Source organism: Chlorocebus sabaeus, chromosome 9 (genome assembly GCF_047675955.1).
Source record: "Chlorocebus sabaeus isolate Y175 chromosome 9, mChlSab1.0.hap1, whole genome shotgun sequence".
Taxonomy (NCBI): domain Eukaryota; kingdom Metazoa; phylum Chordata; class Mammalia; order Primates; family Cercopithecidae; genus Chlorocebus; species Chlorocebus sabaeus.
The window spans coordinates 66,173,745-66,200,076 of NC_132912.1; the positions used below are offsets into that span (position 1 = coordinate 66,173,745).

At 35.8% G+C, this 26,332-nt stretch overlaps 1 protein-coding gene across 2 annotated transcripts in view; it reads right to left on the reverse strand.

Annotated features, from left to right (window-relative positions):
• The window catches only part of ADK (adenosine kinase), a 577,446-nt gene that overhangs the window by 413,707 nt on the left and 137,407 nt on the right, over positions 1-26,332 (reverse strand). For both annotated transcript variants that reach the window (XM_007962951.3, XM_007962952.3), the window contains exon 4: positions 6,300-6,378. In XM_007962951.3, the coding sequence (XP_007961142.1) occupies positions 6,300-6,378 (79 nt within the window). The remainder of the gene's footprint in view (positions 1-6,299; positions 6,379-26,332) is intronic.

Below are 26,332 nucleotides of genomic sequence, written 5' to 3' on the forward strand. Positions count from 1 at the left end.
GATTATAAATTATGCTGCTATAAAGACACATGCACACGTATGTTTATTGCAGCACTATTCACAATAGCAAAGACTTGGAATCAACCCAAATGTCCATCAGTGACAGACTGGATTAAGAAAATGTGGCACATATACACCATGGAATACTATGCAGCCATCAAAAAGGATGAGTTTGTGTCCTTTGTAGGGACATGGCTGCAGCTGGAAACCATCATTCTTAGCAAACTATCACAAGAACAGAAAACCAAACACCGCATGTTCTCACTCATAGGTGGGAACTGAACAATGAGATCACTTGGACTCGGGAAGGGGAACATCACACACCAGGGCCTGTCATGGGGAGGGGGGAGGGGGGAGGGATTGCATTGGGAGTTATACCTGATGTAAATGACGAGTTGATGGGTGCAGCACACCAACAGGGCACAAGTATACATATGTAACAAACCTGCACGTTATGCACATGTACCCTACAACTTAAAGTATAATAATAATAAATACATTTAAAAAAAAAGGCAAATGAATAAAATAATAATTATAAATCTATGTTAATGGGCATGCAATATACAAAGACATAATCAATGAGAGTAATAATATATAAGAAGAGGATGTAGATGTAAAGGAGTAGTGTTTGTATATTATTGAAACTACATTGGTATTATCCAAATCAGGTTGTTATGAGTTTACAATGTTAATTGTAATTTAAATGGTAAATAATAAAAGTAACTAAAACATATACAGGAAAGAAAAGGAAGATGGTATCAAAAAAGAACACTACCAAAAATTAGCTTATTGATGTTTTATTACTTAGACACAAAAATTTAAAAACACATAGTTGTTATGGGCTGAACTATAAACATCCCTCCACGGACCCTCCTGCCACTATTCATATGTTGAAGCCCTAAACTCCAGTATCTCACAATGTGACTACATTTGAAGATAGGGTCTTTAACAAGGTAATTAAATTAATGGAGGGCAGTAAGGTAGGCCTTAATCCAATCTGACTGGTGTTCTTATAAGAAGACATTAGGACATGCAGACACACTCCAGGGGTACATATGTACACAGAAACCACCACGCAAAGAGGCAGAAAGAGGGTAGCCATCTGCAGGCCAAGAAGCAAGGCCTCTGAAGGAATCAAGGTGTCAACACTTTGATCTGGGACTCCAACACTGTGAGAAAATAAATCTTTGTTGTTTAAGCCACCTAGTCTCTGAAATTGTTAAGAATGCTCTAGCTAACTAATATTGAACTTATTCATAATCATATATTATTCTGCATTATTTATTTCTGTCACACTTTAAAAAAAAATAATGTAACTATAGTTAGATTAAACATTTTACCAATATTGAATTAAAAAGAACAATGGCATGCTTCTTTTTGCCTATGAAATAATAAAATATTTTTACTTTTATGTTTCCTTTCTATACTTCACTAGAGCCATTAGGTCAATCCTTCTTGTATGTGTGGTGAAACTTAACACACAGTCAAAGGTAAAATCCACTGTGACTTACACCTCTGATGCATCAAGCCCACATTCTTGGTATCAATCCAATGCAATGACATTAAGCTAAATATCCTCTCAACAAAAGCATGTAAACAGAATACTTAGGATTTTAATTACTATCAATAATAGGTGTTTAGATATAGGAATTAGTTTATAGTTCTATAAAAATATCCATCTATCTTTTAGCTAAATGCATGTTTTGGCATTCCAGCTCCTTATGAATCACATCCCTTGTGTTTACAGATTCATTATATAGGCTTATCAGTGTTCAAAATGTCCATCATTTTAAAACACTCTGAAAGACATTGGCTATCATCCTAACTTAAATTTCTCTTTCTTGCAGAAATGGTTTTAAAACACCTGAATTTGAATTTGTGATGTCAAAACTGGATTCCAAATAAGTTACAGTTTTAGTAAAGAAACTGAAAAAAAAGTTTTATTTAACCTCGTTGCTCTTTTCTGTGACTTTTTTACTTGAGTTCTGAAGCACTCTTAATATAAAAATGAGCCATTTGGGCCAGGTACAATGGTTCACACCTATAATCCTAGCACTTTGGGAGACTAAGGCAGGAGGATCACTTGAAGCCAAAAGTTCAAGACCAATCTGGGCAACATACAGAGACCCTGTCTCTACAACAAATAAATTAGCCAGGTATGGCACGGTATGACTGTAGTCCTAGCTACTCAGGAGATGGAGGAAGGAGGACTCTTTGAGCCCAGCAGTTCAAGGCTGGAGTGAGCTATGATCACACCACTACATTCCAGCCTAGGCAATAGAGCGAGAGAGAGTGTCTCAAAAAATATATATATAATAATAAATAAATAAAATTATTTGTGTGGTTTTTTTTTTTTTGGTATGTGTTTTTTCTAGCCTACTTGTGGCCTCTTCAAAAACAGAAACAAGCTGGGGACGGTGGGTCACACCTGCAATTCCAGCACTTCGGGAGGCCGAGATGGGTGGATCACAAGGTCAAGAGATCAAGACCGTCCTGTCCAACATGGTGAAACCCCGTCTCTACTAAAAATACAAAAATTATCTGGGCATGGTGGCACATGCCTATAGTCTCAGCTACTTGGGAAGCTGAGGCAGGAGAATCACTTGAACCCGGGAGGCAGAGGCTGCAGTGAGCAGAGATCGCACCACTGCACTCCAGCCTAGCAACAGAGTGAGACTCTGTCTCAAAACAAACAAACAAACAAACAAAACAGAAACCGCAAAAAAAATCTTTTTCTATAATCTTGTTTTTCCATTCTCATTCTCAATGTACTGTCAAATCAGAGAAGAGCATTCCTTTGGTCCCATATTTTGTTAATATTGTACTACAAGGTATCTATGTCCAGCAACAAAAATAGCCATCTTTTAGGCGCATATTCAAGGAGGTCATTTTCTTCCATTTATTTTTCTTTTTGTAGAGACAAGGTCTCAAACTACTGGAATCAAGCGATCCTCCTGACTTAGCCTCTCAAAATGCTGGGATTACAGGCATGAGTCACAATGTCAGCCTTTTTCCATTTCTTTCAAGTCAAAAATCACATTAAGTGCTTCCACAAATTTTTTAAAAACTGGCAACATAACCAAAAGTGTTCATTAAGAAAGCATCAATTATCAAACTTAAGCAAGTCACACCCCTTTTTAGCAGTGTTATATACATGCTGTGCAGGATATTGAGCAGATAAGAACTTTTCACTTTCATTAGTAAGCAGTTCAGACCAAACGAAATTTACCAAAATTTACATTTGTACTGTATATCAAATAAATCTAGAATTGTACTTGGACAAGATATCAACAATATTTGTTTTTGTTGCCTATGGTTTCATTAAAATCTTCAAGAACATGATTTGACATATCAAAATACCTAAGAGCTTTGGGGACATTTTCTTATTGACATAATTTGTCATATAACTTGATATATGAAAGTATGATTACTAGTAAGATCTCACATAGTAAGTTACCCAAAACTTCAAATTCCTTTTATTACCTTGCAAAAGACAAGAACAAATAAACCATTACTAGAATACATTGTTAGAATGAATGTGAAATATTGTAAAAAGTGCAAAAGAGTAAAAGTAGGCAATGACTGCTTTATTATGAGACCAATATCAGGGAGAAAGCTGAGGGAGAACTTAATTATATAATAATAGACTTTTAGAAGGCAGAAACTGATGAAGATCCTCAAGAAAGGAGACAATCAGTGAACAGCTAATAGCCTCCCCGTATTAGTCCATTTTCACACTATGGTAAAGAACTGCCTGAGACTGGGTTATTTATTTATTTATTTTTATTTATTTATTTTTTTGAGACAGAGTCTTGCTCTGTCGCCCAGGCTGGAGTGCAGTGGCGCGATCTCCACTCACTGCAAGCTCCGCCCCCAGGCTCACGCCATTCTCCTGCCTCAGCCTCCTGAGTAGCTGGGACTACAGGCGCCCGCCACCGCGCCCGGCTAATTTTTTGTATTTTTAGTAGAGACGGGGTTTCACAGTGTGAGCCAGGATGGTCTCGATCTCCTGACCTCGTGATCCGCCCGTCTCGGCCTCCCAAAGTGTTGGGATTACAGGCGTGCGCCACCACGCCCCGCGCGCCCCGCCAGAGACTGGGTAATTTATAAAGAAAAAAAGGCCGAGGCGGGCGGATCACGAGGTCAGGAGATCCAGACCATCCTGGCTAACACGGTGAAACTCCATCTCTACAAAAAATAGAAAAAATTAGCCAGGCATGGTGGCAGGCGCCTGTAGTCCCAGCTACTCGGGAGGCTGAGGCAGGAGAATGGCGTGAACCCGGGAGGCAGAGCTTGCAGTGATCCAAGATCATGCCACTGCACTCCAGCCTGGGAGACAGAGTGAGACTTCGTCTCAAAAAGGAAAAAGAAAAAAGGTTTAACTGACTCACAGTTTAGCATGGCTGGAAAGGCCTCTGAAAACTTATAATCATGGCAGAAGGCAAAGAAGAAGAAAGGCACCTTCTTTACAAGGCAGCAAGAATGGGAAATGCTGAGCAAAGGGGTAAGAGCCCCTTATAAAGCCATCAGATCTTGTGAGAACTCACTCACTATCACGAGAACAACATGAAGGAAACTGCCCCCATAAGTCAATTACCTCCACCTGGTCTCTCCCTTGGCATGTGGGGATTATAGGGATTACAATTCAAGATGAGATTTGGGTGGGGACACAAAGCCTAACCATATCACCCCCAGTTCTAGTAGGAAAAGAGACTGAAAACTGCAAAATGCAAAACGTGCCTTTATAAATTAAGGCTTTAGTAAATCATCCTTTTTTTTTTTTTTTTTTTTTTTTTGAGATGGAGTCTCACTCTGTTGCCCAGGCTGGAGTGCAGTGGCATGATCTCGGCTCACTGCAACCTCTACTGCCCAGGTTCAAGCTATTCTCTGGCCTCAGTCTCCCAAGTAGCTGGGATGACAGGCATATGCCACCACACCTGGCTAATTTTTGTACTTTTTTAGTAGAGACGGGGTTTAACCATGTTGGTCAGGCTGATCTGGATCTCCAGACCTCAAGTGATCTGTCCACCTCAGCTTCCCAAAGTGCTGGGATTACAGGCGTGAGCCACCGCGCCTGGCCGTAAATCATCCTTTTTCTATTACTCTGAAAGTTCATAAAGTGACCACCTGGATGTTTTACCAAAAACAACACAAATCAATTGACCAACAGAAAGACTCAGGCCACTTCATATTAATGACCACCTTAAAGATTCATTTTTACAAAAGATTTGAAAACTATGATTAAATCTGAGCTTGGAAGTATGTGAAGTATGTGGAATAATCATACTATATGTCTAAATCAACTAACAGTTACTTGAAATCATTCTGGATTTTGTCAATTTTCCACTTTTCCAGTTCTTGAAGTTAATTAGAATTCAAAGGGAATGCATTAATCAATAAAAAAGAAAAAAATCTAGTATAGCAGAACTGACACATGATTGCAATGAGCAGAATTTTGAGCTAGCTTCAAACTGCAAAGGTAAGAACCAGTGGTATGTAAAACTTGTTCGTATCTTTCAAAGCTGGAAGATTAAGCAGATCACTAACTCTCTCAATCAAGATTAGGTTAAACTGGTAACTCAAAGAGTATATGCCTAATGAGTTTATTCAATTACTCATTGGAAGATATGGGAATAGAGACAGATATACAGATATATTAAAGATATACCCCGGTATAGATATAAAGATGTATATACATATCTACCAACATATCTGTCTATACATAGATATTCAGGTATGAACATATGCATATATATTTATGTATATAGATATCTATATATAATACAGAGCAATTTCTACTATCTTGTGGCAGAAACGTCCTTTCTAAGGAGGACATGCAGGAAATGAAGAAGCCATAAAGTTTAATTACATTAAAAACTTGGAAAGTTACATGAAGAACTAAGGCACCGTACAAGACACTGTAAGAGTCAATGTACACATGACAAAAAATAAATACTTTCAACTTATAAAATAAAAAGGAATACTATCTATAAAATATGAAGAATTTCTATAAATCTGTAACATATGAAAAATTATAAAATGATAGTGAAAGGAAACAAGTAATTTAAGAAGAAATGCAAATGAACAATAAACATATTAAAAGTTCAAGCTTACCAGCAGCCAAAGAAATAGCAATTAAAGTAACTTTTGATTAGATGTGCAATGACTACTAAAATCCCAATTCAAATGAACAAAACTATATTCTACAGCAACACAATATAAATGGAAACAATTATGCAAAATAGACATGGGTCTAGAATCATTTTGAATCCTTTTAACTTTTAAAATAAGTAACCAACCTGAGCCACTTTAATTGAGTTCTGGGTAGAGCCACCAGCATGATACTCGACTTTGAATTTTTTCACGAGTTCATCAAACCTATAAGGAAATCACAGTAGAAAAGAGTAAGTTACCTTCTGTGAGCTGCCACAGTGTAAACTTTTCTGAGCAGAAGAGTATTAAAACACAAATAGTAAAATGTTTTAATTGTTTAAGTATGTTGAATAAATGAAGTATCTTATAACAAAAATACTGAATTTCCACATTTAAGAAATGTTTTCCGTAAGTGTACAACTATAAGAATTTAAGAATTTAAAACACAGACTGTCCATAATTAGCCATTAAACTAAACAGAAAGTAAAAGTAATAATTAATAGATTGCCAAATGGAGGTCACATGTGGCAAATTGGTTAAGTCAAAATCAGAATCCCAGTCTCAGAATTACTTGTTACTAAAAACATACAGAAATCAGTGTGTATTTCTCCTCATTCCAGACAACTAAGAGAATTTTCTATAGAAACTAAACAAAATTTCACTTAATGTTACCCTTGGAATCAGTTCAAGAAGTATGAAAATTGTAAGACCTTACACTTCAAAAGAGATGATGAAGCATATGTTCATTTCCTCTTCCACATCTTACTAAATGTCAAAAAATATATTTTATATATAAAAATAAACAAAAGTATAACAGCACTGCCTGTAAAGCAAGGAAAGAAAGATGCCACAAACAGACCTATCTAATTATATGAAAAGATGCAGCTAGAGAATGACACAGTTTCTATACACTAACTTAACAATTATTGAAAAATTTTTGAAAGATAAACAGTTGGATGGATTACCTGAGCAATCAAAATATGCATGGGTAAAAACTAAGACAAAAATAGAAAAGTTGAAATTTTTAAAAATACCAAAAAAGTAGACAGAAAATATAAGAGATTAAAAATAAGAGATAAAAATTAAAAGGTGCAGAGAATTTATTAGGTGGTCCGAGATCTATTTAACAGGAAATACAGAAAGGGAAAATAAACATTATGAAGAGTAAGAGAGAAATGTTGGGGGAAAAAAAGGTGAAACATAAATATGGTCAGATTTTTCCAAACATCAAACAGTTTTACAAGGGATTAGGGACTAGGACCCCATACTTGGACACATTTTGTGTAATCTCTCATATTAAGATAAAACCCTAAAAGCATATAAAATGAAAAATAATAATTACCTTAAAAGGAATAAAAATCAGACTAATACTAAACTTCTCAAAGAATACCAGATGCTAAAAATATAATGGAGTAACGTATTCTATGCTGAGAAGGGAGGAAATTTTTGAAACTAGAAATTTTCAATATGCACTCAAATTATCAGGTTAATAAGGCAAAGCAATATTTAATAATCCTTTATCCTATGTGGAAAAAATTACTAAGGAGATGTGCCAAACTCTCCCCCCCAAAAAACAGAAGAAAGATGGAATGAGGTTAAAAGAAAAGGAGGGTGATGTAGGACTTTGAAAAAGAAAGCCATAAAAAAGTTAAAAGTGCCCATCATACATTATTGCAAGCAAAATTCTCCCTTTTATGGAGAAGACTCCATAAATATCTCAAATGTTAAAAATCAAGTTTTTAAAAAGGTTTTAAATATATTGTTGAAGTCATAAAGTCAATCAATAAAAAAATCAAACCAAAGCAAATATAAGGAAGAATAAAAAGGCAAAACAGTGTAAGTGCACTACATTCTTCATCTTCCAGTATAGAGTTCACAGACATTGTATAAACTTAATTAAAAATAAGCATAAATTCATTATTTGGATTTATAATGTTAAGCTAAAAACATTACCTTTTCTTTCTTTTTTTTTTTTTTTTTTTTGAGACAGAATCTTCCTTTGTCACCCAGGCTGGAGTGCAGTGGCGCAAACATAGCTCAATGCAGCCTCCATCTCCTGGGCTCAAAGGATCCTCCCACCTCAGTCCCCCAAATAGCTGGGAATACAGGTATGCGCCACTATATTTGGCTAATTTTTTTTGTATTTTATTTTGTAGAAATGGGCTTCACCATGTTGCCCGGGCAGATACCAAACTCCTGAGCTCAGGCGATCCTCCCACCTCAGCCTCCTAAAGTGCTAGGATTACAGGTGTGAGCCATGGAACCAGGGCCTAAAAACATTAACTTTTAACAGTATTTGCATCTCTATGGAGTTGATATAAAAGGATTTTTTTTTTAAACTGGTGTTTATAGTTTACTTTCGTTTTTTATAAATTTCTCTAGGATAATTTTTTTAAAAATGTGCAAAATTTAAGAAGTGTCTGTGTAACTACTACTCAGGTTAAGGAAAAAAAACACTGAACTGACTTAGAAACCCCAGTATCTTATATATATCTCTCATATATAATATATACATACACACACACATACACACACAAACACACACACACTGTCTCTCTACAAGTGTCCTTATCCTGTTGTTCTTCACGAGTACTTTGGCCGTTCTTGGTTCTCTGCACTTCATATAAATTTACAACTAGTTGTCAAACTCCAAAAACCAACTTGTTAGGGTTTTTTTTTTGAGACTGAGTCTTGCTCTGTCGCCAGACTGGAGTGCACTGGCGCAATCTTGGCTCACTGCAGCCTCCAACTCCCTCGTTCAAGCAATACTCCTGCCTCAGCCTTCCAAGTAGCTGGGACTACAGGCGCATCCCGCCATGTCCATCTAATTTTTCTATTTTTAGTAGAGACGGGGTTTCACTATGTTGGCCAGGATGGTCTCCATCTCTTGACCTCGTGATCCACCCGCCTCAGCTTCCCAAAGTGCTGGGATTATAGGCGTAAGCCACCATGCCCAACTTGTTAGAAAGTTAGTGATTGCACTAATTTTCTATATCTATGCTGGGAAAAGTGATATATTTCCATGGTTACAGTATCTCTCAAAGTTTCATGTTTGCCACAAAGCCCCCACATCTTTTATTCTGATCACTACTTCATACTTCATATGTTTTAATACTATTATGATAGTTTACATTTAATTTTTATTTGTGGCTGATATTTATAAACATTCTTTATATCCATTTTTTCAGCCAAGTTTCTAATATTTAATTAACTCCAAAGATTTATGTGTTTTTAATAAATTAAACATAATTATCATTTGTGAATAAGGATAATTTTTTCCTCCCCTTTCTTGCGTTAGTACAAAGACTACAAGCTCTAGCATAATATAAATAGAGAATAAACAATAGTAGGTGGAAATGGGCAAATTTAGTCTTGTTCTGAATTTTGGCCTGAAAAATCCTGATGAATAGCAGAATTAGTCGATTTTCCAAAATTAGAAGTCTTCAAATAAGCATTTAATTTTCTACCTTGATGTAGTTTTAACTATGTGTATGTGTTGCTTCTATTAAATTATTAAGCATTTTTAAATGTTACAGATTTAAAATAGATTTATGTCTATGGTATTTTCCATGTTATTTCAAATGAGAAATGTTAATTTACAAAAACTTATGCACAATATAATCCTTTTTTGTGTAAACAAAATTATCCAATATACATGTCTACTGAAAAGAACCTGGAAGAATACAACCACAGTATTAACAGTAGTTATCGCCAAATTAGGAACAATTATGGCTCTTTTATACATCTGTTTAAATTGTGCAGTAAGCATGTAAACTGTTTTGTAATGAAAAATCAACTTCATTTTATAATAAAAGAACATAGCAATTTTCCATACAATTATTTTAAAAGAATTATATATAGAACAAAGATGGATAAAAAGCAAGAGCAGAGAAAGAAGTGATTCTGAACAAAAAAGGCAGGGAAAGTTTAACATCTGAATTGAAATTTGACATTTAAGGGAAAAAAAAATATTCAGGGTTGAGGGTGAAACAATAAACATGACGTATTCAGAAAAACCAGTTAAACACAAACAAAATGCAGGTCAAAATCAAAGTAGTAAAAATTGACAAAGAAAAGGTAGTAACTATCAGGCTAATAAGTGTAGACATTATTCTGAAGGCTACTAGAAATTATTAAACTCTATTTAGCAATAGTGCAAAAAGAGCACTTTTTAAAAATGATAACACTAGAGGACAGAGTAAAGAGAAGCAGACTACCTGCCTTTAGAATAGCTCATATGAAAGACCAGATAGAGAGACGAGACCAAACTAAGGAATCATTCTGAAGTTGAAGATATAGGATGTGATAAAGAAGTGTAAGATGTGGAAGAGGGATGATAATTCTGAGGTTGCTAGTTTGGATAACGAGTTGGATGGTGTTAGAAAAGAAATACAGGAGAGAAGAAAATCTTAAGAAGGAAAAGGAACTCCTAAGTAGCCAACTAACAAACCAAGAAATATTTATCTTCAGGGAACTGATTGTACTGTGGCAAGACTAACAGGTGTTTAAGGATGAAAGAGTTTATGGTATCATTACATTTTATGGGAAACTTCTATATATTTTCCTTACAGGACTTTTTCCATAGGGAATAAAGTATGGGAATTTTAGGAATTTATAGATTCCTTCTTACTTTCTCCTTTTGGTTGACATTCTTTGTCTGAATGGGGTGGCCATATAAACACCTCAATCAAAAGCCTGACAGAATTGGAAGGACAGTACCTGATCCATTTTTCTACCACAAGCCTACTATAGTAATTATCATTGGAAGAAATTTAATAAACCTTGTAATATTATAATTATTTATAAGTTACATTATTAAAGGAAAAAATTATAACTTATAAAGATATGAATATAGTAATATTAAACAAATGTACAAAATGACACTAAAAATAAGAGAAGCAAATTAAGATAAAGTTGAAAGAACACAAAATGTAAGACATAAACATTTATAGTTTATAAAAGCTGAAATATAATATGGGATGTCCTTATAATAATTGTTCAACAAAATGATCAATAAATTCATTCAATATAATTATTTTGTCTTTAAAAATTAATATACTGTCCTCCCACCTGTCTAAAACACAGGTCTAAGATGTCTGTTGGACTTTTTCTTTTCAAGAGTGATGGTGTTTGTTACTGATCCACACTTCATACACCCCTCTCCTTTTTTTCAGTCTCTTAAACCTCCCCGCTACCTCTGCTCTCCAAATGTACAGACAAAGCAGCAGAATGAATACTGGAATACCAAGTTTATAACTCCGCTTATAAGAGACTTGAATTCTTACTATGTTCTGTCTCCTCACAATTCTGAAGGTACATCTTATTTGTGACTTTAATTGTATCTGTTGTTTTGAGGAAGATGAGAAAGTTTAGATTCATTATCCTCTAAGTCCAGTTTAAATGGCTTTTGATGGCATAAGTGGCAGCCTAAAAACTGGAAGATCAACACAGTAATCAAGGATGTATTAAGACCATGTAAAATAAAAATAGAAATATGTAGAATTAAATACCTTGTGGTTGGAAACTAAATGAATTACTTTTAAATAAAAGGCAACTATTGTCAGTTATATTTAGGATGCATCTAGAAAATGTACCCTGAAAAGCTAGAAAAACAATAGAAAAAGTGAAGAGAACAATAAGGAATACAAAAGGGAGAGAAGAAATTGTAAAACACAAATAGCACTGTAATTTCTATTGTGTCTTTTTTCTCCTTACCTAACATGAAGAAATAAAAAAGATTCCATGATTACACCCTTCAACACAGCATCCTATATGAATAAAAGTACTTATAAATAAGAAATAAGAAGAATTATGAACAGGAAAATGTCCACAAAACCAACACTTTACAATTTCTAGTTCTATCTAAGGGCAATTGCTTTCCATTTTCACAGAAACTAAAGCGACTAAGTTATTTCAAACTCAGGGGGAAGGGGGAGTGGGAGGGAAGGAGAGAGAGGGAGCAAGCATATGAGAGTGTGCATGTGCTCAGCATATTATCAGGAGAAGAAGACTTCACGTTGTGTTAACATCAGCACAGCGTAAAAACATTAACAATTTTTGAACATTTCATAGGTTGACATATGAAGAATAGGACATGTGATTAAAATCTTTACAATGAAATTCCAAAAATTTAACTTCCTTAAGAAAGCATTCATAACTGCCAAGTAGAATTTCTGATAAAGTTCTTCCTTAAACTTCTCATCTAAACAAATAATAAGTTAAAAACATAAGTAATTCTAAACAGGTTATACTTATTAAGATCAAATGTTAATAGAATAACACAGGCAAGGGAATCGACAGGCAAACTGTAAAATTCAAAGCTTTGAAATCTTTTACTGCAAATGTTTGGTGAGGTTTTAAAAAACTCAAATGTCAGTTTGTTAAAAGCCAAACTAACATTTTCCACATGTGTTTATATTTAAGCATATTTTTACAAGATGGAAAATGTAACAGTTATTCAAAACTAAGGTTAAGCTATTAGTTCATAAGGATTATAATTTGAAGACATTTCTTGAACCTCCAATTTTATTTTCTTTGATAAGAAAGCAATTTTAAGCATGTATTGCTTAGATAAGCCCTTATTCAACTCTAACATGTTTAAAGGTTTAATTATTCCCATGTATAACTCTGAACGTGAAGATCATTGTTCCTAAGATAATAAAATATACTGCTGAAAAGCACTTTGTATATAAGTATAGATTATTAAAATAAAATGAATTATTCCTAAATTTAGATGCATGATACATGCATCAGGTTTCTACTCACTGTAAGAACACAACAAAATTTCACTAAACCAATTTATTATTTTCATTAAATAGTAACTGGTTGACATTTAGTTTTAAATCACAAAAAGAAAAAGTCATATGTAAGAAAAAGAAAAATACTGCAGGACAGTGGTTCTCAAAATTAGATGGGTAATCTCATGGTAAACCTAGAGCATCACCTACACGTCCACAGACAGGTACTTCCAAAACACAAAATATACACTCCAACTCCCTTACTGGTTTGCTTTCAGCTGTTATTTCTACCAGTCCATGGTTTATAATGGGTCTGAGTTTCTCTGATCATAGAAATATTCCAGAAACATATGTAATAGATATGGAGAGAGAGTAGTTAAGCAATAACTAGCTAATCATTTCTCTCTACCAAACTTCAAAAATATCACTCATCAGAAATACTCAAACATCTAAAATCTCTTATCAAAACATAACATATGGAACTTCCAATTCTGCGTAGCATATACTGCATAACAGCCAACGTTCGTACTGATGACACCTAGGAAGGCCATATAAATCATAAGTCACATTGTTAATGGTACCAAAGAGCTCTGAAGCAACAAGCACAAAGTGGACAAATTTCCAGAGAGGTGAGACCTGTTCACAGGGGCAGGCCAGAACTAGCAGTTTTTTGTTTCACCTGCCAACATTTGCAGCCAGAAGCATGAAGACAGAGAAACAAAATTTGACATTTCCCAAACCTAAAACACACAGCTAGTTTGCCCCAAAACACATTTGCTGAATTCTGAAGCTGAATGCTAAGTTAAAGAGGTTAACCAAAATAGTTCCAAAAGCAGAAAGTTCTCTGAGTCTAGCAGTGCTTACAAAAGACAGGACAAGAAAAGAGCAACTAAAAACATAATAGGCAAGAAATGAAAGCCCTAAAAGGAGTGGAGAATAAAAATAAGGATCCGTGGCACATTTCCACTGGGGTTTGGGGGGAAGGATATACTTATACTGGTTACATGTGGAACCTCAAAATTCACACTTTGTGCTTAGCAGAAGATAACGATAAGGAAGGGGGCAATAGGGGGAAAACAGCAGAGATTTTAGCAATTACATAAGGCTGAAGTAATAACATTGGAAACTGAAAACCTAAAACAAAAGATCATTTCCCCTTTGACATAATTGCCAAATTTTGAAGGCAGACAGAAATTAAGCCAGACACCTCTGAATTAAGCTGGAAACCTCTGAGGTCAGTTTGGTACCCTCATTCTGGTGGGCTGTTTCAGAGCTGAGACCACTGGTCTCAATTTAAAGTCCTAGAGGTTCAGGCTCTAGGAATAGAAGCAAACAGGCTTGACTGAACTATCAACACTGAAAAATCAACTTTGACCTAGCTTAACCCTTAATTTTTATTAAGGTAATATGCTCTCCCCTCACTCCGTATCAGCCTCATACAGAAAAGAGTGAACACTCTGGTAGAAGACACAATCTGAAGAATCCACAATTTGTATATACAGTATTGGTAAATAATAATAAACTGAAAGTTATAACAAGAGGTAAAATAATTTGACTAAAATGCAAGAAAGAAAAAAGCAAGAGAAGAGTATCTGCCTACTACTTAGACCCAGCCATGGTTATAGTCACAGGAAGTATGTGCAGAGCTGGGAAAATAAAGCTCCAATTCTCTGGCTGGATTACCAAAGCAGAGAGCTCCAGGGAACCACAAACTACTAGGACTCTTCAGACAACTAGAAAAAGTGAAAAGACTCAGCAAAGAAACAGAAGATAAAGAAGATAAAATAAAAATATTAGAACTTAAAAATTCAATAACTAGAAATTTAAAAATAACCAGATGGGCTTAATAGTAAAATGAAGAAGACTGTTAAGAATCAGTATAGTTAAAAATAAATCAATAAAAGTTTTCCAATCTGCAGGACAGAAAAAGGATTTTTTTAAAAAATGAAAAAAGACTCAGACCTATAAGACAATACTAAAAGATCTAAATTTGTGCGTGAGAAACAGAAGAAAAAAAGTGCAGTGCAGAAAAAGAAAATTGAAAAAATAATGACTTGACCAGGCATGGTGGCTCACAACTATAATCTCAGCACTTTGAGAGGTCAAAGCAGGAGGACTGCTTGAACCCACGAGTTTGAAACCAGCCTGGGCAACATATTGAGACCCTACTTCTACAAAAAAATAAAAATAGCCAGGCATAGTGATGCATGCCTGTAGTCCCAGCTACTCAGGAGGTTGAGGCAGGAGGATCACTTCAGTCCAAGAATTTGAGGCTGTAGTGAACTAAGATTATGCCACTGCACCGCCTGAACCACAAAGCAAGACCCTGCTTCTAAAAAAGGAAAAGGAAAGAAAGAAAAAAAAATGGCTTTAAAATTTCCAAATTTGATTAATGATATACTCTTAACAGATTCAAGCTCAGAAACTCCACACAGGATAAGCAAACACAAAATCCACACTCATACACAAGAGAAGAACACAGAGAGTGGAACCAAGGGATACACCAAAATTTAAGTGGAGAAGGTACCAGCAAAGAGGGATGGAAACAGCCCACCTGTCAGAAAAAAGAGCTAAGGGAGGGGAAAAGCTGTGGGGGTAAAGGAGGAAGAAAGGAGCAGAGGAAGGAGGGAAGGGGATAGATCCAACATAGCCAAATTCCTCACTACAGACATATAAGATCAATTTGATATCAATATATGATTTTCTATAGTGGAGTCATCAGGACAGGCAACATTCCTCAATGGTTAGAAGCAAAGGCTCTGGTGTCAGATAGACCTAGCTTTAATTCCATATTCATTTAATTGTATGACATGGGGCAAGTACGGCTGGCCCTCCATGTCCATAAGTTCTGCATCCATGGATTCAACCAACCATAGATTGAAAATATTTGGAAAATATGTACTGAATATGTAAATAGTGTTTTTTCCTTGACATTATTCCCTAAACAACAGAGTGTAACAACTACTTACACAGCATTTACATTATATTAGGTATTACAAGTAATCTAGAAATGATTTAAAGTACATAGGAGGATATGCATACGTTATATACAAATATCACAGAATTTTATATCAGGTACTTGAGAATCCTTGGATTTTGGCATCTGAGGGAGTTCCTGGAACCAATCCCCCATGAATACCAAAGGACAACTGTACTTTAAGTTCTCTGAGATTAGGTTTCCTCATTTGTAAAACATAACATTAAAGACTATTTCTTTTTGTGTTCCACAATATTTAAGCATAGTGCCTGATGGATAATGGGTACACAGAAAAAAAAATTGATGAATGAATGGTTGAATGAACAAACTAAAGAAGGATTAAATGAGAATTGCTGCTGCTATTGTTCTTGGATTTTTAAGAACATGTACACTACCAACCTATACAAATTTTAACAAAACTAGATTTTCCTTGAATATTTTAAAAATAATTAAATATTGATTTGGTTTGTGCTTGTATCCCTGTTACAAGCACAATTTTATCGATTGTAAAAAAGAATTTCTATTCTCTGATGAAATTCTTTATCTTGTATCCCTGTTACCCACTACTTTTGAGAGAAATCTCATTCTAAGACATAAATTTTCCATTAACACAGATATGATGTTACCCAGCAAGAAATAACAAAATCAAATTTCTAAACAAGTGAGATGAAATAAGGTGCCTGTACTTGCTTCCCTTGAGAGATTGTGTGTGTGTATAGCACACTATTCCACTCTTTCATTTCATTTACCTTGAACGTAGTAAGCACTCAATAAATGCCATCAACTAAGTTTATAATTGTGGAAAAATAACTTAGTTACTGATTTTGCAGAAAATGTTCAATTGGGCTACCACCTAAAAAAAAAAGAAGTAAATGACCGACATCTTTAATATTTTTAATTAAAACTTCCCAACACTTGGAAGACACTTGATACAAAGCATTCTCAATCCCCACTGTGCTAAGTAATGAAGAACAGAATCTATTCAATAACCCACTAAACAATTAACCAAATGTTACAGCTATACAAAACAAATACGAATCACATAACAATGTAAATTCAAAAGTATATAGACATACAATATTATTTTTACATTACTGTTAATACAATTCTCATTTTGACAATACTTTTTTTTTTTTTTTTTTTTTTTTTTTTTGAGACAGAGTTTCACTCTTGTTGCCCAGGCTGGAGTGCAATGGCGTGAACTCAGCTCACTGCAACCTCCGCCTCCCGGGTTCAAGCGATTCTCCTGCCTCAGCCTCCCTAGTAGCTGGGATTACAGCCACCAGCCACCACACTCAGCTAATTTTTTAAATATTTTTAGTAGAGACGGTGTTTCACTCTGTTGGCCAGGCTGGTCTCGAACTCCTGACCTCCAGCGATCCACCCGTCTCAGCCTCCCAAAGTGCTGGGATTACAGGCATGAGCCACAGCACCCAGCTTGATATTTTAAAAGTAAGGATTTTGAAAATTTATCAGTGTAGAAGCTTTATCTTATGCATGCCTTTCTAGAAAAAAAAATTAAAACCAAAGCGTTTAGATACTGGAGATATTTTCTTTCATCTTCCAAATACTACAAACAAAGATTCCAATAAAGAAAACCACAAGTTTGCTGAAGTTTAAAACATCTGGGCAATATCTTAAGATACTCATTTTTAAGAGCTCCATATTAAAGAATAGCCTGAAGGGTAGATGATAAATCTGCTCTAAAACTGAAAGTGTGTTTTTAATCCTATTGAATATAAACAGGTTTTTTCTTTTTTTCTTAAGTGGGGGAACTATAATCCAGATGCAAAGTGCTGAAAGACAAAATATTCCATAAAAGGAAACTTTAAAAATACAGACTAGCATTCAATTTTAAAATAATCACAAGAATATGTTTTTACTGAGATATTAACAACTATAAGTGTCAATAATCCTTTTGTAACTGCTAACTGAAAAATATACAGGTGATTATCTCATTATTGTGTTTCATATCTTCTGAACAGGTTACAAATATACTTTTGTAAAGATGTCCCCAGCTGTAAACTCTCATAAGCTAAACAAAAAACTGAAGATGCATCTTTATTATGCATAAAGTTAATACTAATGCAAAAGTATGTTTCTTTAACAATATCATTTGCCAAAATATACATTATAGAGAAATGATATCAAGGCATGGTACATGAGATCCTTAAACTCATATTTCCCACAGAATTTAAAATAAAACTGCCTGCCATGCTTATGAATTTGAAGAAATTATTCCATTTTTTTTTTTTTTTTTTAAACAAAAACTCACACTAGACTCAGTAAAATGAGGAATACAAATTCCTTTCCTTTTTTTGAGACAGGGTCTCCCTTTGTAATGGAGGCTGGAGTGCAGTGGCATGATTTGGGCTCACTGCAACCTCCGCCTCCCAGGCTCAAGCCAACCTCCCACCTCAGTGCCATGAGTAGCTGGGACCATAGGCATGCAGCACTACGACCAGTTAATTTTAAAATATGTATTTTTGTTAAGAGGCGAGGTTTTGCCATGTTGCTCAGGCTGGTTTTGAACTCCTGGACTCAAGTGAGCCACCTGCCTTGGCCTCCCAAAGTGCTGAGATTATAGGCATAAGCCACTGTGCCCAGCCTGGAATATAAATTCTTTCCAGTAAAAACTGGATTTCAAAAGTAAATCACTCTGAGAAAACCATCAACAGTCCATTTGAAAGCAAAAACAGGCCAGGGGTGGTAGTTCATGCCTATAATCCTAGCACTTTGGGAGGCGAAGGTGGGCTGATTGCCTGAGCTCAGGAGTTTGAAACCAGCCTAGGGAACATAGTGAAACCCCATCTCTACTAAAATACAAAAAATTAGCCAGGCATGGTGGTCCCACCTGTAATTACTCAGGAGGCTGAGGTGGAAGAATCGCTTGAACCCGGGAGGTAGAGGTTGCAGTGAGCCAAGATCATGCCACTGCAACCCAGCCTGGTCAACAGAGCAAGACTCCAACTCAAAAAAAAAAAAAAAAAGCAAACAAAAAAAGAAAAGAAAAGAAATCAAAAACGAGCAAACAAAGAAGGTAAAAATGCAAAGCCCTGAATTCCAAAGTCATTCAGTTACTATAGGAGAAAAGTGTTGCAGGATAAGGGTATACGACACACTCTGCTGATATTTAATTGCAGGTGAATCTCTTTTATAACACTTCAAACATTTAAATTATATTATGAAGACAACTAACTTTTCTAAATTTGAGTATTTTTAGTATTTTCTAAATGCAAGAACTTTAAAATGCTAATAAAGGATAGTCAACCCGCTGCATAACTGGTTTCTGATCAGACATCTATTATTCTTTTAGAAGAAGATGAGGGTCAGAAAGCTTTCTTTGTAAAAGGCCAGGTAGTAAACAGTTTGGGCTCCATGGGTAATGAGAAAAAAACCAAGGACATTATTTAGGTACTTATAAAACAAAAAACTTTTACTGACAAATTTAGGAATATTAATAGTAATAATTTTTTTTGTTTATCAGGTTTAGTAATGAGAACAATGTAATTCTTTTAGGGGAAATAACATTTCATTTAATTGGTGTTTAAAGTTACTTTTTTTTTTTTTTTTTTTTTTTTTTTTTTTGAGATGGAGTCTCATTCTGTCACCCGGGCTGGAGTGCAGTGATGCAATCTCAGCTCACCACAACCTCCACCTCCCGGGTTCAAGCAATTCGTCTGCCTTAGCCTCCTGAGCAGCTGGGACTACAGGCGCACGTCACCACACCCAGCTAACTTTTGTATTTTTAGTAGAGATGGTGATTAATCATATTGGCCAGACTGGTCTTGAACTCCTGCCCTCATGATCCACCCGCCTCAGCCTCCTAAAGTGCTGGGATTACAGGTGTGAGACACTGTGCCCAGCCAAAGTTACTGTTATCTATCAAAATTGATCACAAATATCCATCTGTTAACACTGATCTATAATAATTTCACATATTTCAACTTTGAAAGTCTTCACATACAAATGGATACTCCCAAATGCTGATATAAATCCAATAGCATATGATTTAAATTAAGCATATTTATCACTTAGAAAGCATTTATAGAATTCTGTCAGAGCTTTTTCTTGATATTTCCCCTTTAGCATGTAGACTGTAGATTAATCACTTCTACTGCAACATAAGGTAGAAGCTCCTCGATTGCAGTGTTAGATGGATTTTGAAATAAAGAAGTTATCTCTGCCCTGGCATCGATATTGCTAAAACTATAGTTTGAGCCCACAAACATCTGCTACAAATGTGTGTGGAAATAGAAGTATCACTTTTTGTTTTAACTTTTGACAGAATGGGACATTGTATATAAAGCAGCTTGACATTACTTGTGATTCCAACTACATTAGCTGCTGTAAAATAACTTTACCATAGTATAAGTTTTACATATAAGCACTGGTATGCCTCAAAATTAAGAAACCATATAAAGGCTGCTGCAGTGGCTCACACCTGTAATCCCAGCACTATGGGAAGCCAAAGTGAGTGGATAGCTTAACATTAGGAGTTTGAGATCAGGCTGGCCAACATGGTGAAATCCTGTCTCTACTAAAAATACAAAAAGCTTAGCTGGGCATGATGGCATAAGGCTGTAGTCCCAGCTACTTGGGAGGCTGAGGTAGGAGAATTGCTTGAACCAGGGAGGTGGAGGTTGCAGCGAGCCAAGATAGCACCACTGCACTCCAGCCTGCGTGACAAGAGTGAAACCCTGTTGAGAAAAGAGAAAAGAGAAAAAGAAGAAAGAAGAAAAAGAAGAAGGAGGAGGAGGAAGAGGAGGAGGAGGAGGAAAGAAGGAAGAAAGAAGGAAGAAGCAGCAAGAAGAAAGAAGAAGAAACAACAATAATATCAGTATCATTAGAAACAATGTAGTAGCCAGGGGCATGATGGCCCACACCTATAATCCCAATACTTTGGGAGTTTGAGGCAGGAGGATCACTTGAGGCCAGGAGTTCGAGACCAACCTGGAGAACATAACAAGATCCTGTTTCTACAAAAAAAAAAAAAAAAGGAAGAAGAAGAAAGAAGAGAAACAATATAAAGTATTCAGTAAAAGCTAATTTTCTTTCTTTTTTTTTTTTTAATTTATTTATTATTATTAAACTTCAAGTTGTAGGGTACATGTGCACAACGTGCAGGTTTGCTACACATGTATACCTGTGCCCTGTCGGTGTGCTGCACCCATCAACCCGTCATCTACATCAGGTATAACTCCCAATGCAATCCCTCCCCCCTCCCCCCTCCCCATGATAGGCCCCGGTGTGTGATGTTCCCCTTCCCGAGTCCAAGTGATCTCATTGTTCAGTTCCCACCTACGAGTGAGAACATGCGGTGTTTGGTTTTCTGTTCTTGTGATAGTTTGCTAAGAATGATGGTTTCCAGCTGCATCCATGTCCCTACAAAGGACACAAACTCATCCTTTTTTATGGCTGCATAGTAGCCCAGGCTGGAGTGCAGTGGCGCGATCTTGGCTCACTGCAAGCTCCGCCTCCCGGGTTCACGTCATTCTCCTGCCTCAGCCTCCTGAGTAGCTGGGACTACAGGCACCCGCCACCGCGCCCGGCTAATTTTTTGTATTTTTAGTAGAGACGGGGTTTCACCGTGGTCTCGATCTCCTGACCTTGTGATCCGCCCGCCTCGGCCTCCCAAAGTGCTGGGATTACAGGCGTGAGCCACTGCGCCCGGCCAAAAGCTAATTTTCAAAGCCATTTCATGTGCAATAACAGTAGCTGGTAGAGCTTCTCCTTGTTTAGAAAAATTTGAATCTTGACCATGAGCTCAAACAACTGCAGCAATCAAACCGATGGGCAGTCAGGCAAGTTAAACATCCAGCTTAAATTTCTGATAAAAACTTACAGAACTATCTTTTCATACAGCAAATGAAGTTCACTGTTGATAATACTGGTTCAATAATAAATGAGATTCAAATAATAAATAATAGATTCAAATATTGTCTACAAAATAGCTGCTAATAAATAATACAATGAATAGCCATAGGCTTTACAACCTTATATTTTCACAAACTTTGTAGATTTCTCCAATTAACCCTTTTTTCTGATCCATATATATATATATTTAAAATATATATGGAGCAAAAAAGTTAATTGCAGAAATCTACAAAGTTTATAAGTATATATAATATATATTTTAATATTATATGTGTATATATATATTTTTTGAGACAGAGTCTCACTGTGTTGCCCAGGCTGGAGTGCAGTGGCATAATCTCTGCTCACTGTATCCTCTACCTCCCAGATTCAAGCAATTCTCCTGCCTCAGCCTCCTAAAGTAGCTGGAATTACAGGCATATGCCACCACACCCCGCTAATTTTTGTTCTGTTTTGTTTTTTGTTTTTTTTTTAGTAGAGATGGGGTTTCACCATGTTGGTTAGGCTGGTCTCGAACTCCTGACCTCAAGTGATCTGCCCACCTCAGCCTCCCAAAGTGCTGGGATTACAGGCGTGAGCCACTGTGCCCAGCCTCCACATATATTTTTTACTACTATCAGTAGCAACACATCTTAACAGATTCTACTTCAGATTATGCTGAATTAGTGTTTTCTGAAATTTTTTGAAAATATTCACGTCTGCAGATGTTTCATCGACTTTTCATGAAAGCTAATTTTTCAGTCACTTCAAACTCAGCATTGGCTCTTTGAATAAACAACCGATCAGTGTCAGTAACATCTGTTGGTTCATCAGAGCCAAGTAAAACCACTATCTTCTTTAATTGACTACTGATGTTACACCCAATATCCTCAATTCACTTTTTGTTTTTATTTTAGATAAGGGGTCTTGCTGTGCTCCCTAGGCTGAACTCAAACTCCTGGGATCAAATGGATCCTCCCATCTCAGCCTCCCAAGAAGCTAGGACTACAAGTGCACACCACCATGCCTGGCTAATGTCCTCAATTCTGGTTTTTTTGTTTTGGGTTTTTGTTTTTTTGTTTTTTTTTGGTAGAGATGGGGTCTTGCCATCTTGTCCAGGCTGAACTTAAACTCCTGGGCTCAAGTGGATCCTCCCACCTTCACCTCTCAAAGTGCTGAGATTATAGGCATGAGCCACCACACCTGGCCTAAAATCCTCAATACTCTTTCTATTTTTATTTTTGTAAAGATAGGGTCTCACTATGTTGCCCCAGCTAGTCTTGAACTCCTAGGCTCATGTGATCCTCTTGCTTCAGCCTCCCAAAATGCTGGGGTTACAGGTGTGAGCCACTGCAACTAGCCTAATGTCCTCAATTCTTAAAGCAATGATGTTCACCAAATGGCTAATGATATTTTTTTAATGTTTTTTTTTCTGAAAATATTCTTTAGCTGCTACAATGAAACACAACTTAATTAACTTACCATTAGTAAATAGCTCTCCTTGCTTTGCTAAAAAATTGGCCACTTAAAACCTTACATTAAGTCCAGCCTCCTTTTCAGTATGACAGTGAGTGAGAGAAAAAGTGAGTGCATGAAAAATTCTGCTGTTATAACATATTATGTTTTAAATTTTTGAATTTTTATGAGAATTATGTTCCTATGAATTTGGAATACTGTAAGTGCTCAGCCCGGTAATGGCAATATATATTCTATTTCTTTAGTAGGGCATAATAAACCTAATGCTTTACCATCTAATTGGATAAAATAATCCCCAGTCCACTGTGCTTTAAAACCATGAGATTTTCTCCTTTTCTTGTTTTGACATATAGGTATGCCCTAGTAACAAAAAAAAAAAAAAAAAAAAGTGTTACAGCACAGCAATACATATGGCACTTGAAACACTGTTGAATTATAACTGAATTACTGAGATGTGTAGAATGCCAAGCAGCAGTGTGAAGCAATGAAAATGCCAACTCCAATCTCTGTTGCAACGACTCAATTCTGCCATAGTGGTGGGAAGGCAGCCATAGACAATACATAAAGGAATATGCATCGGTGTCTTCTAATAAACTTTAATTATGAACACTAAACTTTGAATTTCACATAACATTCATGTGTCATAAAATATGTTTTCTTCTCCCAAACATTAAAACATATAAAAACCTTTCTTAACTTCCAGGCCATGAAGAACAAGAGGTGGGACAAATTTAGCCCACAGCTCATAGTTTGCCAACCCCTACTTTAAATAACTCACTTATTCACTTGGGCACAGTTCACCCTATGGTAACATGTGAATAAATTAATGATTATTATACCTATCTACTACAGAGAGCTACAATACAGCTCACCAATGATAATATGAACAGGTTCTGAAACTGGAAAACAAATAATTAGTGTTAAATTTGTTCTTAAATTGTTTTTCAAAAACCAAGTCTGTTTCACACTCAATATCCTATGTAGGCAGTGTGGAGAATATTATGAAGCAAAATACACAGTCCATATCTTCCATTTTCTATGAGCTTACAATGCAAGTTAGAAAACAAAACATAACCTAAAGTGATACTGAATAGTAAATAGCAGATGTTGTAAATCCAACTCCATAAATATAATACAACACTCAACTTTTACCTAGTGCAATACACAAAGTTATGCACTTCAGAAACTTACTATGCCCACACAAAATACAAACACTTCACCCACAAACTCGTTTAATAAAATGTATATTTCTGCAAACAACCTTTCCTGGAGCTTGTTCTGTAATGACCAGTACCAACAGTCTATTGCCTTTTAGTGGCTACATAGCTTTCCATTGGGTAGCTACAACATAGTCTCTAGAATAAACATTTCGGTTATGTCTAGTTTTTTGGCTTTTATAGGTAATATGGAAATAAACATCTTTATACATATAGTTCGTGGATTAAAGAATACTTAAGGGCCGGGTGCGGTAGCTCATGCCTGTAATCTCAGCACTTTGGGAGGCCGAGGCAGGCGGATCACGAGGTCAGGGGATCAAGATCATCCTGGCTAACACGGAGAAACCCCGTCTCTACTAAAAATACAAAAAAAATTAGCCCGGTGTGATGGTGGGTGCCTGTAGTTCCAGCTACTCGGGAGGCTGAGGCAGGAGAGTGGCGTGAACCTGGGAGGCAGAGCTTGCAGTGAGCCGAGATCGCGCCATTGCACTCCAGCCTGGGCGACAGAGTAAGACTCCATCTCAAAAAAAAAAAGAAAAAAAAAAAAAAGAATACTTAAAATTTTGATAAATAATGTAAACGTCTCCTTCAAAGAGATTGTGGCAATTTATATCCTTACGACAGCTTATAAAAGTGCCTATTCTCTATAACTTTGCCCATACTACTTATTACTGATTTTTAAAATACTTGCCAATTTATTAGCAGGTTTATTTTGAATTCCTCATGAGAGGATGAATATCCTTTCATATGTTTTACTGCCATTAATATTAATTTTTCTAACATCATATGTTCACAAACATTGCTCATTTTTAATACATAATTATTTCCTTCTTATTGACTTTTAGAAACTCACTACATATTAAAGAAGTAGGCCTTCGACTTTGATGTAATTGGTATTAAATAATTTTTTAACAAGTTTGTAATTTGTCTTCTGACTTTATGCAAATTTCTTGTCATGCATAAAAAAAATTTTTTGTATAGTCCTGTATCTATCTGAAGAATCTTTTTTTAAAAACAACTGTAGGGTTAGGGTAAGGGAAAAACTGCAAATGAAACCCAAAGAAAGTGAAAAAAGGAGCTAAATATGTAGAAATAGAAAACATACATCATGATCTACATAGAAACAACAAAGCCAAAGTTAGTTCTTTGAAACGCTAATAAAGAACTCTTACAAAGAAGGCACAAATAATCATTAGCAGAAATGATAGGTCATATACATATTTTAAAATTACAGAAAGATACTATAGGGAAAAAATTATGCTAACACATTTTAACACTTAGACAAAATGTACAAATACTTAGAAAAAAAATTTTACCAAAGCTGATTTAACAAGTGAAAGAAAATCTAAAAAGTCCTTTAACTTTTTTTTTTAATGGAACATTCCTACGAAGAAAACTCCAGGCTTCGAGGGCATCACCAGTTAATTCCACCAAACATGTAAGAAATAAAACCAACAGAAGTAAAACCAATCACAGACAAAATCTTCTAAAAACTAAAAAAAGGGAGGAACACCAAAAAGAGGGTTCATATTAAAATGAAGAACATCGGTTCATCAAAGACACTATTTAAAGAATGAAAGAGCAAATCCAAAAAGGTATATACCAACCAAAAAGTGTCATAGCCCTCAGTACAGAGACTTTTCATTTTAAAAGAAAAAAATTTTTTTTGTTTTTTTTGAGATAGAGTCTTGCTCTTGTCACGCAGTCTGGAGTGCAATAAAGTGATCTTGGCTCACTGCCACCTCCGCTTCCCAGGTTGAAGCGATTCTCGCACCTCAGCCTCCCAAGAAGCTGGGATTACAGGCACATGCCACCACGCCTGGCTAATTGTTGTATTTTTAGTAGAAACGGGGTTTCACCATGTTGATCAGGCTGGTCTCAAACTCCTGACTTCAGTTGATCTGCCCACCTTGGCC